We start from the raw sequence: 14,961 nt of genomic DNA, 5'->3' as shown, positions 1-14,961 counted from the left end.
CAACACTGGGCCAGGTTGCACTTAGTCTGGGTCTCAGGTGTGTAATTAGCAGGAAGCTGTTTTGGAAGTGATGCAGCCAGAATTTAAACCAGGCAATCTGATATGGTGTGTGGGTGTCCCAGGCTGGAACTTAACTGCTGTACCAAACATCCACTCCAAATCAAAGAGTTCATTGAATATTCCATGTTTCTGTCAGAGGTGCTCAAGACATAGTTACACAGCTTCTTGTTTCATAAAAATTTAGTGTTTGCTAATGTATTTGTGTTTACTTCACCTCCCTTCATGATGGTAGAATAACTCAGGATGTGCACTTGGTAATTATACCCCTGCTTTGTGTGAAGAAACTGAAACTTGGGGGGTTTTGCTTACTCAGTTGTACAGTAGCAGAGATAGGATAGGAATTCAGATTTCTTAATTTGACACAGGCAGCTTCCTTAAAGTCTCTACTGTAAAAGACAGTCACTTATTTGCAAATCTGTTTGAGGTTCAGGTCTGGATTTGTAGCAAAATATCAATTACAGGCAGATCTGAGCTGAACTTGCTGAAGCAAGAGTAAACTTAGGAGCTAACAGCAGAGGTTTCTGATTTCTTGGAAAAGGACAAGATACAAATTTGTTGTCACCTCTGAGGGTTGCAGGCCTCTCTAGGCTGGGGAAAAGCGCTGCTGCCATCCCATGGGGAGGTCGGAGTTTTTTCAGGAGGACTCTGCGTTGTCCGTCGCTGTTGACTGAGTAGCCTGCATGATGCTGGTGAGAACACGGTACCTGGGAGTAGACTAGAGGAAGAAGCCTGTGTTCTCCAGTTCCACAGCATTTCCTTAGCAGAGTGTGATGGGGGGACGGTTACCACTGTGAGAGTGGGGACAGACTGTGGCTCAGAGACTGCTAACACAAGCAGGCTTGGTTAGAGGGAGGCAGACCCTCATCTCTGGTGTAGCAGGACGTGTGAGTGCATGTGTGTGTGCATCACCCACCCACGCACACTTTCTTCTGTGGAGAGGACCCGCAGTTTTTATCAAGTTATTCCCAACGTGTGTTTGCACTGAACCTGGAATCTGCTTCCTGCCTGTCCTATGGTTGACTGTGTAACCCTCAGGCATAGCATGTAACTTTTTTCACTTAGCTTTCTCATCTGTAAAATGGTAAAAATTTTATCTACCTGTTAGGATTGTTGTGAGAATCGTGCCAGGTGTGTAAGATACTCAGAAGTAGTAGCCATCATTGCTCTGCTGTTAATGTTGTGTGTAGACTGACGTGAGCAAGGACATGAGAGCATGAGGAGCCCCAACCTTCCCTCCTGGAGAGGAGCTGCCTCTCTCGCCCCGTTGTTCCAACCTTAGATTGCTAAGCATTCAGTCCCCTCGTGTGTACTGGGTGGATGACCTGGAGTGTGGACTTAGTTCTGTGAGAGAAGGCAGTGGAGGTGAATGGACCCAGTGCTGAGAAAAAACCATTAGCAGGAGCGTCCACTCCCATTTATTGACGGGATGCAGGGGACCGTGCACAGGCTGTGGAGGAGTGAGTGTCTCTGACCCTCAGAGGGATTTATACTTACTCACCTGGGACACAGGAAGGGGATTTGAGGAGGGCTGGAATGTGACCGAAATGGCATTCATGGTGTGCTCCTCAGACTGTAAGATACAGGATAAATAGACCGAGAAAAGCAAAGAAGGCAGATGATGGAGAAAGAGGAAAAACAAAACCAGGGAGGACCCTGAGTTGGGGAGGCAGCAGGAAGACATTGAAGCTGAGGTTACTGAGGAAGGTGGGGGTGGAGAGAGCACCCCCAAAGCCAGGGGCTGGACTTGCAGGTGGTTTGGGAACCTTGGGAAGGGGGAGGGGTGTGGCTGTATGGCATCAGCAGCATGCTGGGTGCCCAGCGGGGGAGGCAGGGAGTGAGGCTGTAATGCTGCCGCCTGTGGTGGCTATGATACATTGCAGGAGCCATGTTTAAGTGCAGAATGATACAGGGGAAAACTACCCGAGCAATTTGGAGCCGTGAATGTTCCTTAGGGGTTCTTCACGAGTGAGTGGAGTTGGAGGAAGTGTTCTGGGGCTGTGGCATTTTTTAGGAATGGGAAAAGGAGGACACCAAGGATGTGGTTGTGGAGAAGGGCATTTGGAATGTGCTTTGGACAACTCAGAGAAGGGAGGCCAAGAAGGACTGTGGCTTCCGTCCGTGTGGCTCTTGCGGGATGACCACAAAGCAGGCTTGGCCTGAAACAAACAGGAATCGTGACAGTTTGGGGGTGAGAGAGAAGTCACTGGGTTTGAGTGGGCAGACAGACCCTTGGATGACATCCCAGGTGTGCTTTCCGCTCCTGCTCCCACATCAGAGATCCCATCAGAGGCGTGTCTCTCGGGCTTCCCTGGTCTGCTCACTGGCCCAGGCAAAGGAGAAGGCAGCCTGAGGGGTACAGGTTTCTTCTTGGCTCCTTAGTAGGAGGCGACCCTTGGAACAGGTTTCCTTCTATCTGAACTGTTTTGTGGTTTGATGGTAGAAAAGAATACAAGCCACAGATCCAGACAGCTCCTTTCCCTCCCACATTTCCACCCTGCGTTTTTCCTGGTGTATTGACCAGGGAGACAGTACCTTTACTAGCCTTTTGTTTCTGAAAGAGGCCACAAGTAATATCCGGCTCCAGGAGTATCTCTTATCAGCACACAGTTCACGATCATAAACATGCCCTCACCACATAGCCAGGCTTTTATCTGTACTCTGTGAGAAAGAAGCAGCCTCTCAGGTCTCTGTCCCAGCAGCAGTTGTGGTCACAGGAGGGTGCTTTGGTCCCTTTTTTTTTTCTTTTTTTTTTCTGACAGGCAGAGTGGACAATGAGAGACAGAGAGAAAGGTCTTCCTTTGCCATTGGTTCACCCTCCAATGGCCACTGCGGCCAGTGCATCGCGCTGATCCAAAGCCAGGAGCCAGGTGCTTCTCGTGGTCTCCCATGCAGGTGCAGGGCCCAAGGACTTGGGCCATCCTCCACTGCACTCCCAGGCCACAGCAGAGAGCTGGCCTGGAAGAGGGGCAACCTGGACAGAATCCGGCGCCCTGACCAGGACTAGAACCCGGTGTGCTGGCGCCACAGGTGGAGGATTAGCCTAGTGAGCCGCGGCGCCAGCCGCTTTCCCTGGCTTTTTTACACGCTGCTCAGCATGTCACCCATCCTTTGAAATCCACACACATACTTAGGACACATGGCATCTCTTGAATTGAGGATACAAAATACCCCATAAATGGACCTTGCAAAAGCTGGGTACCTGGGCCTGTGTGGCATTGTGAGTGCATGCGGTTAGGTCCAGACACAGAGGCACCGCGTTTACCTGTTGCTGTCATCACTCCCTGCCAAGTCTCTGCCGCCTAGCAGCCGAGCCCTATGGGAAACTCCAAACTTGAAGTTAAGAACAGAGTTTGGCCGGCGCCACGGCTCACTAGGCTAATCCTCTGCCTTGCGGCGCTGGCACACCGGGTTCTAGTCCCGGTCAGGGCACTGGATTCTGTCCTGGTTGCCCCTCTTCCAGGCCAGCTCTCTGCTGTGGCCAGGGAGTGCAGTGGAGGATGGCCCAAGTGCTTGGGCCCTGCACCCCATGGGAGACCAGGATAAGTACCTGGCTCCTGCCATCGGATCAGCGCGGTGCGCAGGCCACGGCGGCCATTGGAGGGTGAACCAACGACAAAGGAAAGACCTTTCTCTCTGTCTCTCTCTCTCACTGTCCACTCTGCCTGTCAAAAAAAAACAAAAACAAACAAACAAAAAAAAAAGAACAGAGTTTGATGTAGCTGCCTGACCTTGGCAGTGAAACCCAATCCCGCCTGCCTCAGAGTGTTGTGAGGATTAAGATCTAAGCAAGGGTAGAGCATGGGAAATTGCATTGTGGAGTGTAAACTCCTGATAGGATCGTCAGATTCTTGTATATGGGTGAGTGGGTTTTTTTATTTTAATTTTCTAAAGTGTCATTCTTTTAATAAAAAATAAAGTTACATTGTACAGAGAGGGAACTGTTTCCACCCTCCTCCACCAGATTCCATATCTGTTGGTTTCTGGGTCTCTCCCCTGTTTAGTAGCCTCCTTTCACCAGGTAGCACACAGCTCATGCCTTACTCTGCAGCTTCCTCTTAGCTTGCTCTTGGAGGTACTTCCTTGTCAGGACATTCCACATTTGTCCAGCCTCACTGTCTTCCATTGTCTGGACGCACCGTAGTTTATTTAACCAGTTCCCTTACTAACAGAACTTGGGTTGTTTCCAGTGTTTTGCTATTACAGTGTTGCAGTGAGTTAATATATACAGTGCTTAGGACATCCTGTTATCCATCCTTCTGAACACGCAGGGCTGGGAGAGGGGGCGTTGAGTTGCCACTTAGGACTCCCAGCATCCTCTATCAGAGTGCCTGGGATCAAGTTCTGCCTCTGCCCCCAACCCAGCTTCCTGCTAGTGTCCCTATCAGGCAGTACTTGATGGCCAGCGTAGCTGAGTTCCTATCACCCATGTGGGAGACCCGGATAGAGCTTCAGGCTCCTGGCTTTGGCCTGGCGCAGCCCTGGCTATTGGTGGTCATTTGGGGAGTGAATCAGCAGATGGAAGATCTGTCTCTTTCTCTTTCTCCCTTCCTTATCTTCCCCCGTCGTCTTCCGTCACTCTGCCTTTCAATTAAATAAATATCTTTTAAAAAGGGGCCAGCATTGGGGTGCAATGGGTTAATAAGCAACTGAGCTTTACTTGCAGAAATGTTTATAACAGCTTAATTTTTTAAAGATTTATCCGTTAGAGAGACAGAGGAAGTAAGAATTCTTCCATTCGCTGGTTCACTCCCCAAATGGCTGCAACAGCCAGAGCTGGGCCCTTCCAAAGCCAGGAGCCTGGAGCATCTTCCGGGTATCCCATGCAGGTGCAGGACTTGGGTCATCTTCCACTACTTTCCCAGGCCACAGCAGAGAGCTGGATCATAAGTAGAGCAGGGGTTAGCACTGTGGCGCAGCGGGTTAACACCCTGGCCTGAAGCGCCAGCATCCCATATGGGCAACGGTTCGAGACCCAGCTGCTCCTCTTCCAATCCAGCTCTCTGCTGTGGCCCAGGAAGGCAGTGGAGGATGGTTCAAGTGCTTGGGCCCTGCACCTGCATGGGAGACCAAGAGAAGCACCTGGCTCCTGGCTTTGGATTGGCGCGGTGTGCCGGCCGCAGCAGCCATTGGGGGGGTGAACCAATGGAAAAGGAAGACCTTTCGCCTGTCCAAAAAAAAAAAAAAAAAAAAAAAAAAAACCCAAAAAAAAAAAAACAACAACAACAAGGGGCTGGCGTTGTGGCTTAGTGGATAAAGCTGCCATCTGCAGTGCTGGCATCCCACATGGGCACTGATTCAAGTCCCCACTGTGCCACTTTGATCAACTCCCTGCTAATGCACTTGGGAAAGCAGTGGAAGATGGCCCAAGTGCTTGGGCCCCTGCACCCGCGTGGGAGACCTGGAAGAAGCTCCTGCCTGCTGGCTTCAGTCCTGCCCTGTCCTGGCTTTTGTAGCCATCTGGGGAGTGAACCAGCAGATGGAACATCTCTGTCTCTTCTGTTTCTTTCTCCATCCCTCCCTCTGTAACTGTATCTTTCAAATAAATAAATCTTTTTTTTTTTAAAAATACAACATTTCAGAAATTTGAGGGGAAAAAAATCACCTACCCATAAAATTATCGTTACTGCTTTTTATGTCTTTTTTTTTAGTAATGTAGTTGTAATTATACAGGATATTGTCAGTTAAACATTTCTCCATGTTGCTACACAGGCTTTGCAGTTTTATTTACATGACTGACTAATGAGTGCCCTGTGAGTGGTTTCTCTTTATTTGGGAGGTGAAGACATGAGACAAGTGCCAGGAGGTTTTTGCTGTCTTTTCTGGGAGCCGTTTGCATCCTTGAGCCATGGCCGTCAGGTGAAAGATCAGCAGTGACTTAATGAGGTCTTGGGAGCCCGGCTGCCTCAGGACCACGCTGCAAGGCAGGTGCATCCGAGCAGAACACACAGCTTGTTTTGTAGGGCCTTTTTACAAATACTAAACACCCCCCCCCCACACACACACACACACAGAGTAACCATGAATAGTTTGTTAGGTAGAATACTTCTTAGAACAAAGACAACAAAAATACAAGCTGTTTCTAATTCATGAATAAGTACATTTGTCCCCTTAATCTGGTCTGAGAGGTTTACATCTTAGCTCTGTAGGATTTCAGAAAACCGTCTTCACCAGTGAAGTCCTTCCTTCCCTGAACTAACTGTCGGAAGCTCACCAGGCTCTCTCCAGCACATTCCACAGACGCTGCTTTTCCCTTTACAGTGGCCCTGCTCTGCCTTCCAGCTGCAGAGGCGTTGCCATGTGCTTTAAGGGTCTGTTTGCTTACTTTATTTATTCCTCGTTGCATGTAAATGAGGCATTAAAATTCAAGCAAAATTTAACATCACCTTAGGTTTTCTAGAGTTGACTTTCTTTATCCACTTTTCTGTTTCCCTGAGTGTAACCCGGGGTCCCTGGAGCAGGTTTTCATTTTGTTGCCTTTGCCTTTGCCTACGGGGGATGCCTGTGTTGGCCTGGGCCAGGGGCTGCAGCTCTCCTCAGATCCCAGTGGCCACGGGTCCTGCCTGAACTTCTCCCCCAGCAGCACTCCCTCCCTCAGACTCCTCAGATGCTAATGTTCTCAAACTCCATCTCTCCCCAGTCAACAGTTACAGCAGCCGCAAGTCCGTTATCTGCTCTGGGTGCAATTACTTGGCCGCCACCTGGACTGGGAGGTTTTCGTGAGCCCCAAAGAACTCATATCCTGAAGAGAGAGACTAATCAAGGCAGTCTCTTGGCAGGGACATTGAAAGGGTGGATTACAACTGATAGGGGTTTTAATTTGTGAGGACTTAATCTGATCTGCCTTGGGAACAAGATAGTGTAGATGCACTTATTGTCCATTTTCTCGGGACAGTCTTTGAAGATTCATTTGATTGCTTGGTGATAGTATTGTGAGAAGGACACAGAACTTTATTACACGAGGCTGCCTCTCCCCTTTACCTGCCTGATGCCCAGAGGCCCTGAAGGACCCAGTTAGCCTGCGGTGTGCGAAGGGCAAGGATGACTAATGTCTCAGAGGGCGCCGTGTGTGGCAGTCTGGTCTTCTGCTCGCTGAAGGCTCCTTTTGAGAAGGCAAATGCTGAGTTCCCCAGAAGCACTTAGGGAGCAGTGGGAAGTGGTACTGGTTGGCCGTTCAGCTGACAAGAACCTGATGATGCTAGAGTGGATTCTGCCTGACTAACACCCGTGCAGCCAGGGGCCTAAGTGGATAATCAGGACAGAGAGCAGAAGAGCGCAGACCCCAGGGTCAGCTGTGTCCTCCCTGCCTGTGTCCCCCACTGAGAAGAGGCTGTGGGATCAGTCCCTCAGGCTGCATTTCCTGTCTAGCATCTTTTCAGGGCATATTCTTTTTGAACATAAACACACTGCGCCACCCTAGGGTGGGCTGTCCTTGGCTGCAGGCAGAGGTGAGAAGCTGAATTGGGCACAGGTGACCTTACCCAAGCAGTTGTTTCTTTAGGTTAAGTAGTGTCCTCTGCCACACCATTTAGATTGCAAAATTGGATGTACCATTGTGTTGCCTTTTAATTATTTTAATCAGTCTTGTCCTAAAAGCAGCAGGTGTCAAAGTATAGACTGGGTACCCCCAGAAGTCCCTAGGGCCCTTTTAAAGGGTCTACAAGATCTTTCCTTCAATAGAGGGTCTGTGTGACGCCAGGTTGTCTTTATGTACTTCAGCCAGAACAATGTGCTGCAATGGCGTGTACACAGATATGAGAATCCCACTATCTCCTACAAAGCCAGACACTGAACGTAAGCCAGTGTCACTTTCCTAACTTAAAACAAGTTTTTGTTTTAGAAAATACATTTTCCTTAAAATATACTGTTTATATTTATATTTTTAATTTTATTTTAAATAGGTTTTTAAATTATTTATCTATCTATTTATTTAATTTTAAAGGCAGAGAGAGCTATCCACTGGTTCACTCCCTAAATGCCCACAACAGCCAGGGCTGGGCCAGACCAAAGCCAGGAGCCAGGAACTCAGCCTGGGTCTCTCAGGGGGTGGCAGGGACCCGAGTACGTGAGTCATCACCTGCTGCCTCCCAGGTTGCTAGCAGGAAGCTGGAATGGAGAGCCAGAGCTGGGACTTGGACCCAGGGACTCCAGAGTGGGATCCCAAGTGATAGCTGAACCACCACACCAAATGCCCACCCCTGAGGAACATGTTTAACTTTCTTTTGTAATTTCTGATGTAGTGTCAGTAGATACAGCCTACCTTTTTATTTTCCTAAGATTTATTTTTGTATTTGAAAAGCAGAGTTACAAAGAGGCAGAGAGAAAGAGAGGGAGGGAGAGGGAGAGAGAGGTGTCTTCCATCTGCTGGCTCACTCCCCAGATGGCTACAATGGCCAGAGCTGGGCCGATCTGAAGCCAGGAGCTTCTTCTGGGTCTCCCACACAGGTGCAGGAGCCCAAAGACCTGGGCCATCTTCCACTGCTTTCCCAGGCCATAGCAGAGAGCTGGATTGGAAGTGGAGCAGCTGGGACTCGAACTGGTGCTCATATGAGATGCTGGCACCGCAGGTGGTGGGTTTACCTGCTACGCCACAGTGCCAGCCCCGATACAGCCTACCTTAACGTTTAGGGTTCCTCAGTAATTTCAAGACCCTTAAGGGACCTTCAGTCAAGAAGTTGGAGGATGCTGCACTGTCAGACCCTCTGGAGAGAAACAGCTACATCCTCTACCTCTCCCTGGGTCTTCCCCTGTGGGACGTGGTAGTAGAACACAGGCCTAGATTCACACAGACACTTGGAGAGAAAACGGGCTGCAGTGTCTCACAGATGCAGCAGGTGCCAGACATGGTAAGATGGTGGTGGCTGCAGGGAGGGTCCTGTGAGTCCTTGGTGTCTGCGCAGTGCTCCTTGTACACAGTTATGTGCTCCGTGTCCCCGCCCTGGCCCAGTGACCCATTCTTCTTTCACATAGGCTCACTTTATTTAGTCTCGCATGTTGATTTGGCTCTTCATGTTAGCAGCAGCTTAGGTGAAGTATTTTTACCGTGTGAGTTTTTGAAAGTGTTCCTGAAGGGAACCTGTGTGGCTGGGGTGGAGCCGGGGACACCGGTGATTCTTGTTGATGGCAAGAGGCAGGCTACTCAGATGGCGACCTGATGATGCTGCACTTCTCTCTCAGCCCAGTTCTTCCCGTGGCGTTAGCACAGGGCTACTGTGGACAGCTCTGCCCACTGGAGAAATCCCTAAATCCTAAATCCTAGGGCCGTACTGAAAGGACGACGTGCGCAGCTCTCTGCGTCTCTGGTTCTGCCTGATCCTTGTCAGATTTCCTCCTGGCAGAGCAAGCACTGGTGATCATTTGGCCCACACAGTCTCATCTGAACAAAAGTGTTTACCTAGGAATGATGACGTGGCCCCATCTAGATGGCTCTAGCAGCTTAGCCAGTTGCCACGGGAATGTAGGATAGAGAGGGAGGGAGGAGAACAGCCAGTGTCTCTGGGAGCAGGGGAGAAGATCCCGTGTGCTTGCCCTTGTCACGCTCAGGAGGCACCCCCAGGTGTGGCTGTGTGAACAAGAAGCATTTCCACCTGCCTGCTGGCACTGGGTCACGGTCAGCAAGCCCGACTCTGGGCACGTCAGCTAGTGACTGCACCCCAGCCATGCCCGTCCTGTCTGCCTCACAGACTTGCAACTTAGTTTCGATGAGATTACAGATGGACAAGCTGAAAAACACTGCAAGTGCTGGTTTTGTAAAAGGTTTTCCCACATCTTAGTTTATTTGAAAAGCTGAGAAAGAGCTCTCCATGCACTGCACCCCCGAAACGTCTTCAGCAGGGGCTGGTCCAGGCTGAATCCAGGAGCCAAGAACTCAGTCTTGGTCTCCTGTATGAGTGACAGGGACCCAGGTACGTGGGCCAGCCCCTCCTACCTCCCGGGTTGCACATTTAACAGGAGCCAGGGTTGGGAGCAGAGCTGGAACTCCGATATGTGGGCACCTGTGCATCGTCTCAGCCCCTGCGCCAAGCACCCACCCCCGGTAGAGGTTTCTTCGTAGCAGCAACAGGATCCTGCTCTCTGTCCGTTTCCCTCTGGACTCATGTGGCTTCTGTTCTTTCCTCCAGGTTACCTGTGCATGACAGACGAGTGGTTCTCTGAGTACGTCTACGAAGTGGTGGTGGACAGGAAGCATGTCCCTGAAGAGGTGCTAGCCGTGTTAGAGCAGGAGCCCATTGTCCTGCCAGCATGGGACCCGATGGGGGCTTTGGCTGAGTGATGCTGCCCCTGACTCTTGCCTCCTCCCTTGGGACCTGAAGTTGCTGCAAAGGACATCCAGGGGCTGACGCCAAAGTTACCGAGGTGACTGTGTGTTCCCACAGGACACGTCAGACTTTTGGATTTCCAGTCTCCTCCAGGAGCCTCTTCGGGGAAGTGTGCTTTATGCTGAAACAGAATATTCATAAAAAAAAAAAAAAAGGGAAAGATCAGGTCATTCTATCTTCTCTCTTCACCTGAAACAGCTCAGGATCTCTTAGCATTTTAATCAGATGTGAGCGTTTGTCTTCACTCTGGCGAAAGGGTTTGATTCAGTGTCTGTGTTTTAATAAGACAGGCGAGGATGAGAGTGAGGTGTCTGGAGAGGAAACAGACCTAATGCTTCTTCTTAGCATACAGCAGGGGGAGGGTCACCTGCCGTTTGAGCTCACAGCACTGCACGCTGCCTGGCAGTAGCACTGTCCCCCCCCAGAAGGCAGTCACTGAATTCGGTTTCTTCAAGGTAACTTCATGTGCCTCTAACAGCCCAAGAGTGGGAGGTTGATCAGGCCTGACATGATTCCTTCCTGTTGTTCTGAACTGCGGGGCGCTCAGCTCTACTTGGGTTTAAGCAGAAGCTTAGAGAAAGCTGGGTGAGAGAACAGCCGCAAACCTTATCATGATCTCAATTATAATCCTTCGGGGGGCTCTAGCCACGCGGTTTAACTCTGCCTCTGATCGGGGGTCGGGTGGGCAGGAAAAGGCGATATCCATTCTTTCTGACAACTGGATGGTGCTGAGAAGCTTTTGAATAAAACACTTTACTAAATGAGAATACGCTGGCTGGATCTGTCTGAGAAGTGCGGGTTAGCTGTGAATGGAAGCAACCAGGTGGCTCCTGATCGTCAACGGGGAAACACGAGAGGGCCCAGGGCTTGCCTGCCTCAGCCTCTCTGCAGGGCATTCGCTTCCCAGCCTGCAGGTGCCCTCGCGGCTCCTGCAGAGGGCTTCCCAGCACCGTGTCTCAGGCCTGTGCCTTGCCGCCTTGTCATTCTTCTGCCCAGGTCCAGGGTCCCTGCAAGGGTGGAAGTGAGACTCCGTTGGGCCTGGCCTTCATTAACCTGGGGCCAGAGAACCCGTATGGTGTGAGACTGGGTCTCCTTTCACTGAAAGCAATAGAGCACCCGGTCTGCATCTCCCAGCAGCACCCGTGCCCCTACCGTTCTGAATCTAGCCCAGCTGGAGATGCTCCCATCCCAGCACTGCCTGAGGCAACGTTAGATAAAGGCTCAAGCTTCAACCAAAGGGCTTATAATATCCCGGTAATTTTGTTCCATTTCTGAACACATTATAGTAAAACTGCAAAACACATCCTAAAAGCATTCAAGAAGGAAAGAGTGTCCTGTGTTGTGGCACAGCAAGTTAAGTGGCTGCCTGCGATGCCAGCTTCCCACATGGGTGCCACTTCAAGTCCCAGCTGCTCCACTCCCAATCCAGCTTCCTGCAATGCACCTAGGAAAGCAGTAGAGGGTGGCCCAAGTACCTGGGTTCCTGCCACCTATGTGGGAGACCCCAGTGGAGTTCCAGGCTTCTGGCTTCAGCCTGACCCAGCCTCAGCTATTGAGGCCTTTTGGGGAGTCAATCAGCAGATGGAAGTTCTCTACTCTAACTCTGCCTTTCAAATAAATAAATAAATCTTGAAAACAAAAGATGATATAAAGAAAAGACAATTAGATTGATAGCTAACTTCTCATCAGTAATATGTGCTAGAAGATGGTGAAATATCCTCAAGGCACGATGAGAACTTAACTGTGAATCTAGAATTCTGTACTCAATAAATTATCTTCTAGGAACAGGGTGAGATAAAGAACATCTTCAGGAAAAAACTGAGTGTGGGTGGGTGTTTGGTGCAGAAGTTGGGATCTTTACTTCTGATTCCATCTTCCTGCTGGTGTAGACCCTGGAAGGTATCAGTGATGGCTCAAGAAGTTGAGTCCCTGCCACCCACGCTGGGGACCCAGATTAGATCTGGACTCCTGGCTTCAGCCTGGCCCAGCTCTGGCTATTGCAGGAATTGGAGGAATGGCAGAGGATCTTCCTTTGTGTCTTTCTGTCTCTGTGCCTTCCAAATAATATGAAAAATAAAGTGTTTTTTTTTTTTAATCCAACTTGAGGTGCTACAAAGACTATTTATTCTACAAGCAGCACCCTGAATGACCTCTAAGTAATACCTATTTTTAAAAAGATTTATTTATTTGCAAGAGAGGAGAAACAGATCTTCCATCTTCTGGTTCACTCCCCAAAGGGCTGCAGTGGCCAGAACTGGGCCAGACCGAAGCCAGGAGCCAAAAGCTTCTTTTGGGTCTCCCACGTGGCTGCAGGGACCCAAGGACTTAGGCCATCCTCTACTGCTTTCCCAGGCCCTTAGCAGGGTGCTGGATTGGAAGAGGAGCAGCCAAGACTTGAACGTTTACCCATATGGGATGCCGGCTCTGCAGACGAGATACTAACCCTCTGCACCACAGTGCCAGTCCCAATGGTTTTTTAAACTGGGCTTCTGCCGAAAGAGGTGAAGTGATCCCACATGGAAGGTTTGAAATGTGTCGGGCGGCGCTGGCACACCGGGTTCTAGTCCCGGTCGGGGTGCCGGATTCTGTCCCGGTTGCCCCTCTTCCAGGCCAGCTCTCTGCTGTGGCCAGGGAGTGCAGTGGAGGATGGCCCAGGTGCTTGGGCCCTGCACCCCATGGGAGACCAGGAAAAGCACCTGGCTCCTGGCTCCTGCCATCGGATCAGCGCGGTGCGCCGGCTGCAGCGCGCTGGCCGCGGCAGCCATTGGAGGGTGAACCAACGGCAAAAGGAAGACCTTTCTCTCTGTCTCTCTCTCTCACTGTCCACTCTGCCTGTCAAAAAAAAAAAAAAAAAAAAAAAAGTGTCAAAGACTGTGGAGCAAATAAAGTGACTAACACGTGGCTGACCTAAGCAGCCAGTGACCACAAGTTAAGTCTTGCAGGGTTCAGAAAAGGAGAAAATGAAGACATGAAAGTAGCAGAAGACGAGGGAAGGCGGTGATTGGAGTGAACATGTTCTGAGGACCTTGGTGTAGACTTAGGCATGTTGGCATGTGTTAATTTCTAGATTAACTGCTACAAAACAAGCAGATACTAATAGCTTCCAATCAAGAATAAATAGAACAAGGAAATATAATCAATCTTTAAGAAGTTAAGATAGGGAAAATAGAGGCAGGACAAACACAATGTCCAAAACAAGATTGTAGAAGTACACTTAAATGTGTCAGTAATTACTAGATGTATAAATATGTAACACCAATGATGACTATATATCTATATCTATATATCTCCCTTTGGGTTGATTCTAGGACCCTCTGAGGATTCCGGAATCCCTGAATGTTCAAATCGCCTGCATAAAGTGGCACAGTGTTTGCATGTGACCTGTGCAGGCCTCTCATGTTACCTCTTAAGTACTTACACTACCTGCCTTGTAAATGTTAAGTAGTTGTACTGCCTTGTGTTGGAAGGAACGTCCAGGGAAAAGTCTGTACACTCTGAGTACAGATGCAGTTTTCTTTCAGATTATTTAAAGATTTATTTATTTGAAAGGCAGAGCAACAGAGGAAGAGAAAAAGAGAGATCTTCCATCCTCTGATTTGGTCTTCAAATGGCTGGGCCAGGCCAAAGCCAGGAGTAAGGAACTCCATCCACGTCTCCCACATGGGCGGCAGGGACCCAAATACTTGAGTCATCATTGACTGCCTTCCTAGGCTCATTAGCAGGAAGCTGGCTTGGAAGCAGAGGAGCTGCTACTTAAACCGCACTGCAGTATGAGATGCAGATGTTGCTAGCGGTACCTTAAGCCGGTGTGCTACAACGTCCACCCCAAAATGAATTTTCTAAAAGAAGCAAATTAAATCTCTGGCAAGACAGAAAAAAAAAAAAGCTCACAGAATGTAAAAGGATATTATAGGTGCTTGCAGATATTTGAAAAATAGAAGATACTAAGAACTTCATCAAAAGCAACAGTAGAGGACTGTTTAGGAGATACCAGTCCTCATGTGCAGGAAGAACCGAAGAGGCAAAAACACAGTGTTGGAAGCAGGAAAGCAGAGGGGGTAACTGAAAGACTGAGCAGAGATGAGAAAGTTGAATAATGAGTCAGTCGTGGCGAAGGTCAGCAATAAGAAGTCAAGTTAACGTTGCATAAAACCCCTCAAATTCAGCTGTGGTCATGCCAGATAGTGTTGCCTATGGGTTTGGGGAAGAGAAGGGTGACTACAAGGGCGCCCGTCTCTGGGATTCTCCTGTGCCAGGCAGCTGGTGAGCAGGGCAGACCCTGTGTGGTCTGGAGCATGGGGGGCAGTACCCGATGGAAGGACAGGAAGACTGAGCACTCTGACTGCAAATGTCCCTGCCAGCCCAGGTTCCTAGGACCCCGGTACCCAGGAGATGCCAGCTCTTCTCTGGACAATCTTGATTGGTCCAAAAGGAAAGGCAGAATAATTTTGCAACCTAAAGAATTATGTTATGAGACTGACGTAACTTTGAGGATAGGTTAAAAAAGTTAATCTCACCCAAAACAGAGATGAAAAAGTCCTCGAGCAGATCCAGCACAGCAATATTTAAAAACAGTCTGGGGCCA

The 14,961-nt window shown here is 49.5% G+C and overlaps 1 protein-coding gene across 4 annotated transcripts in view; it reads left to right on the top strand.

Annotated features, from left to right (window-relative positions):
- Positions 1–11,143, top strand: part of BLMH (bleomycin hydrolase) — a 61,531-nt gene extending 50,388 nt beyond the window's left edge. For all 4 annotated transcript variants that reach the window (XM_070061164.1, XM_070061163.1, XM_002718903.5 and 1 more), the window contains one exon: positions 10,179–11,143. In XM_070061164.1, the coding sequence (XP_069917265.1) occupies positions 10,179–10,193 (15 nt within the window). In that variant the 3' untranslated portion in view covers positions 10,194–11,143. The remainder of the gene's footprint in view (positions 1–10,178) is intronic.
- Positions 11,144–14,961: the final 3,818 nt, after the last annotated feature.

The sequence above is a fragment of the Oryctolagus cuniculus genome, chromosome 17, assembly GCF_964237555.1.
Source record: "Oryctolagus cuniculus chromosome 17, mOryCun1.1, whole genome shotgun sequence".
NCBI classification, from domain to species: domain Eukaryota; kingdom Metazoa; phylum Chordata; class Mammalia; order Lagomorpha; family Leporidae; genus Oryctolagus; species Oryctolagus cuniculus.
Note: the sequence above shows the minus strand (reverse complement) of the source record. Positions and strands in the feature narration are given on the sequence as shown.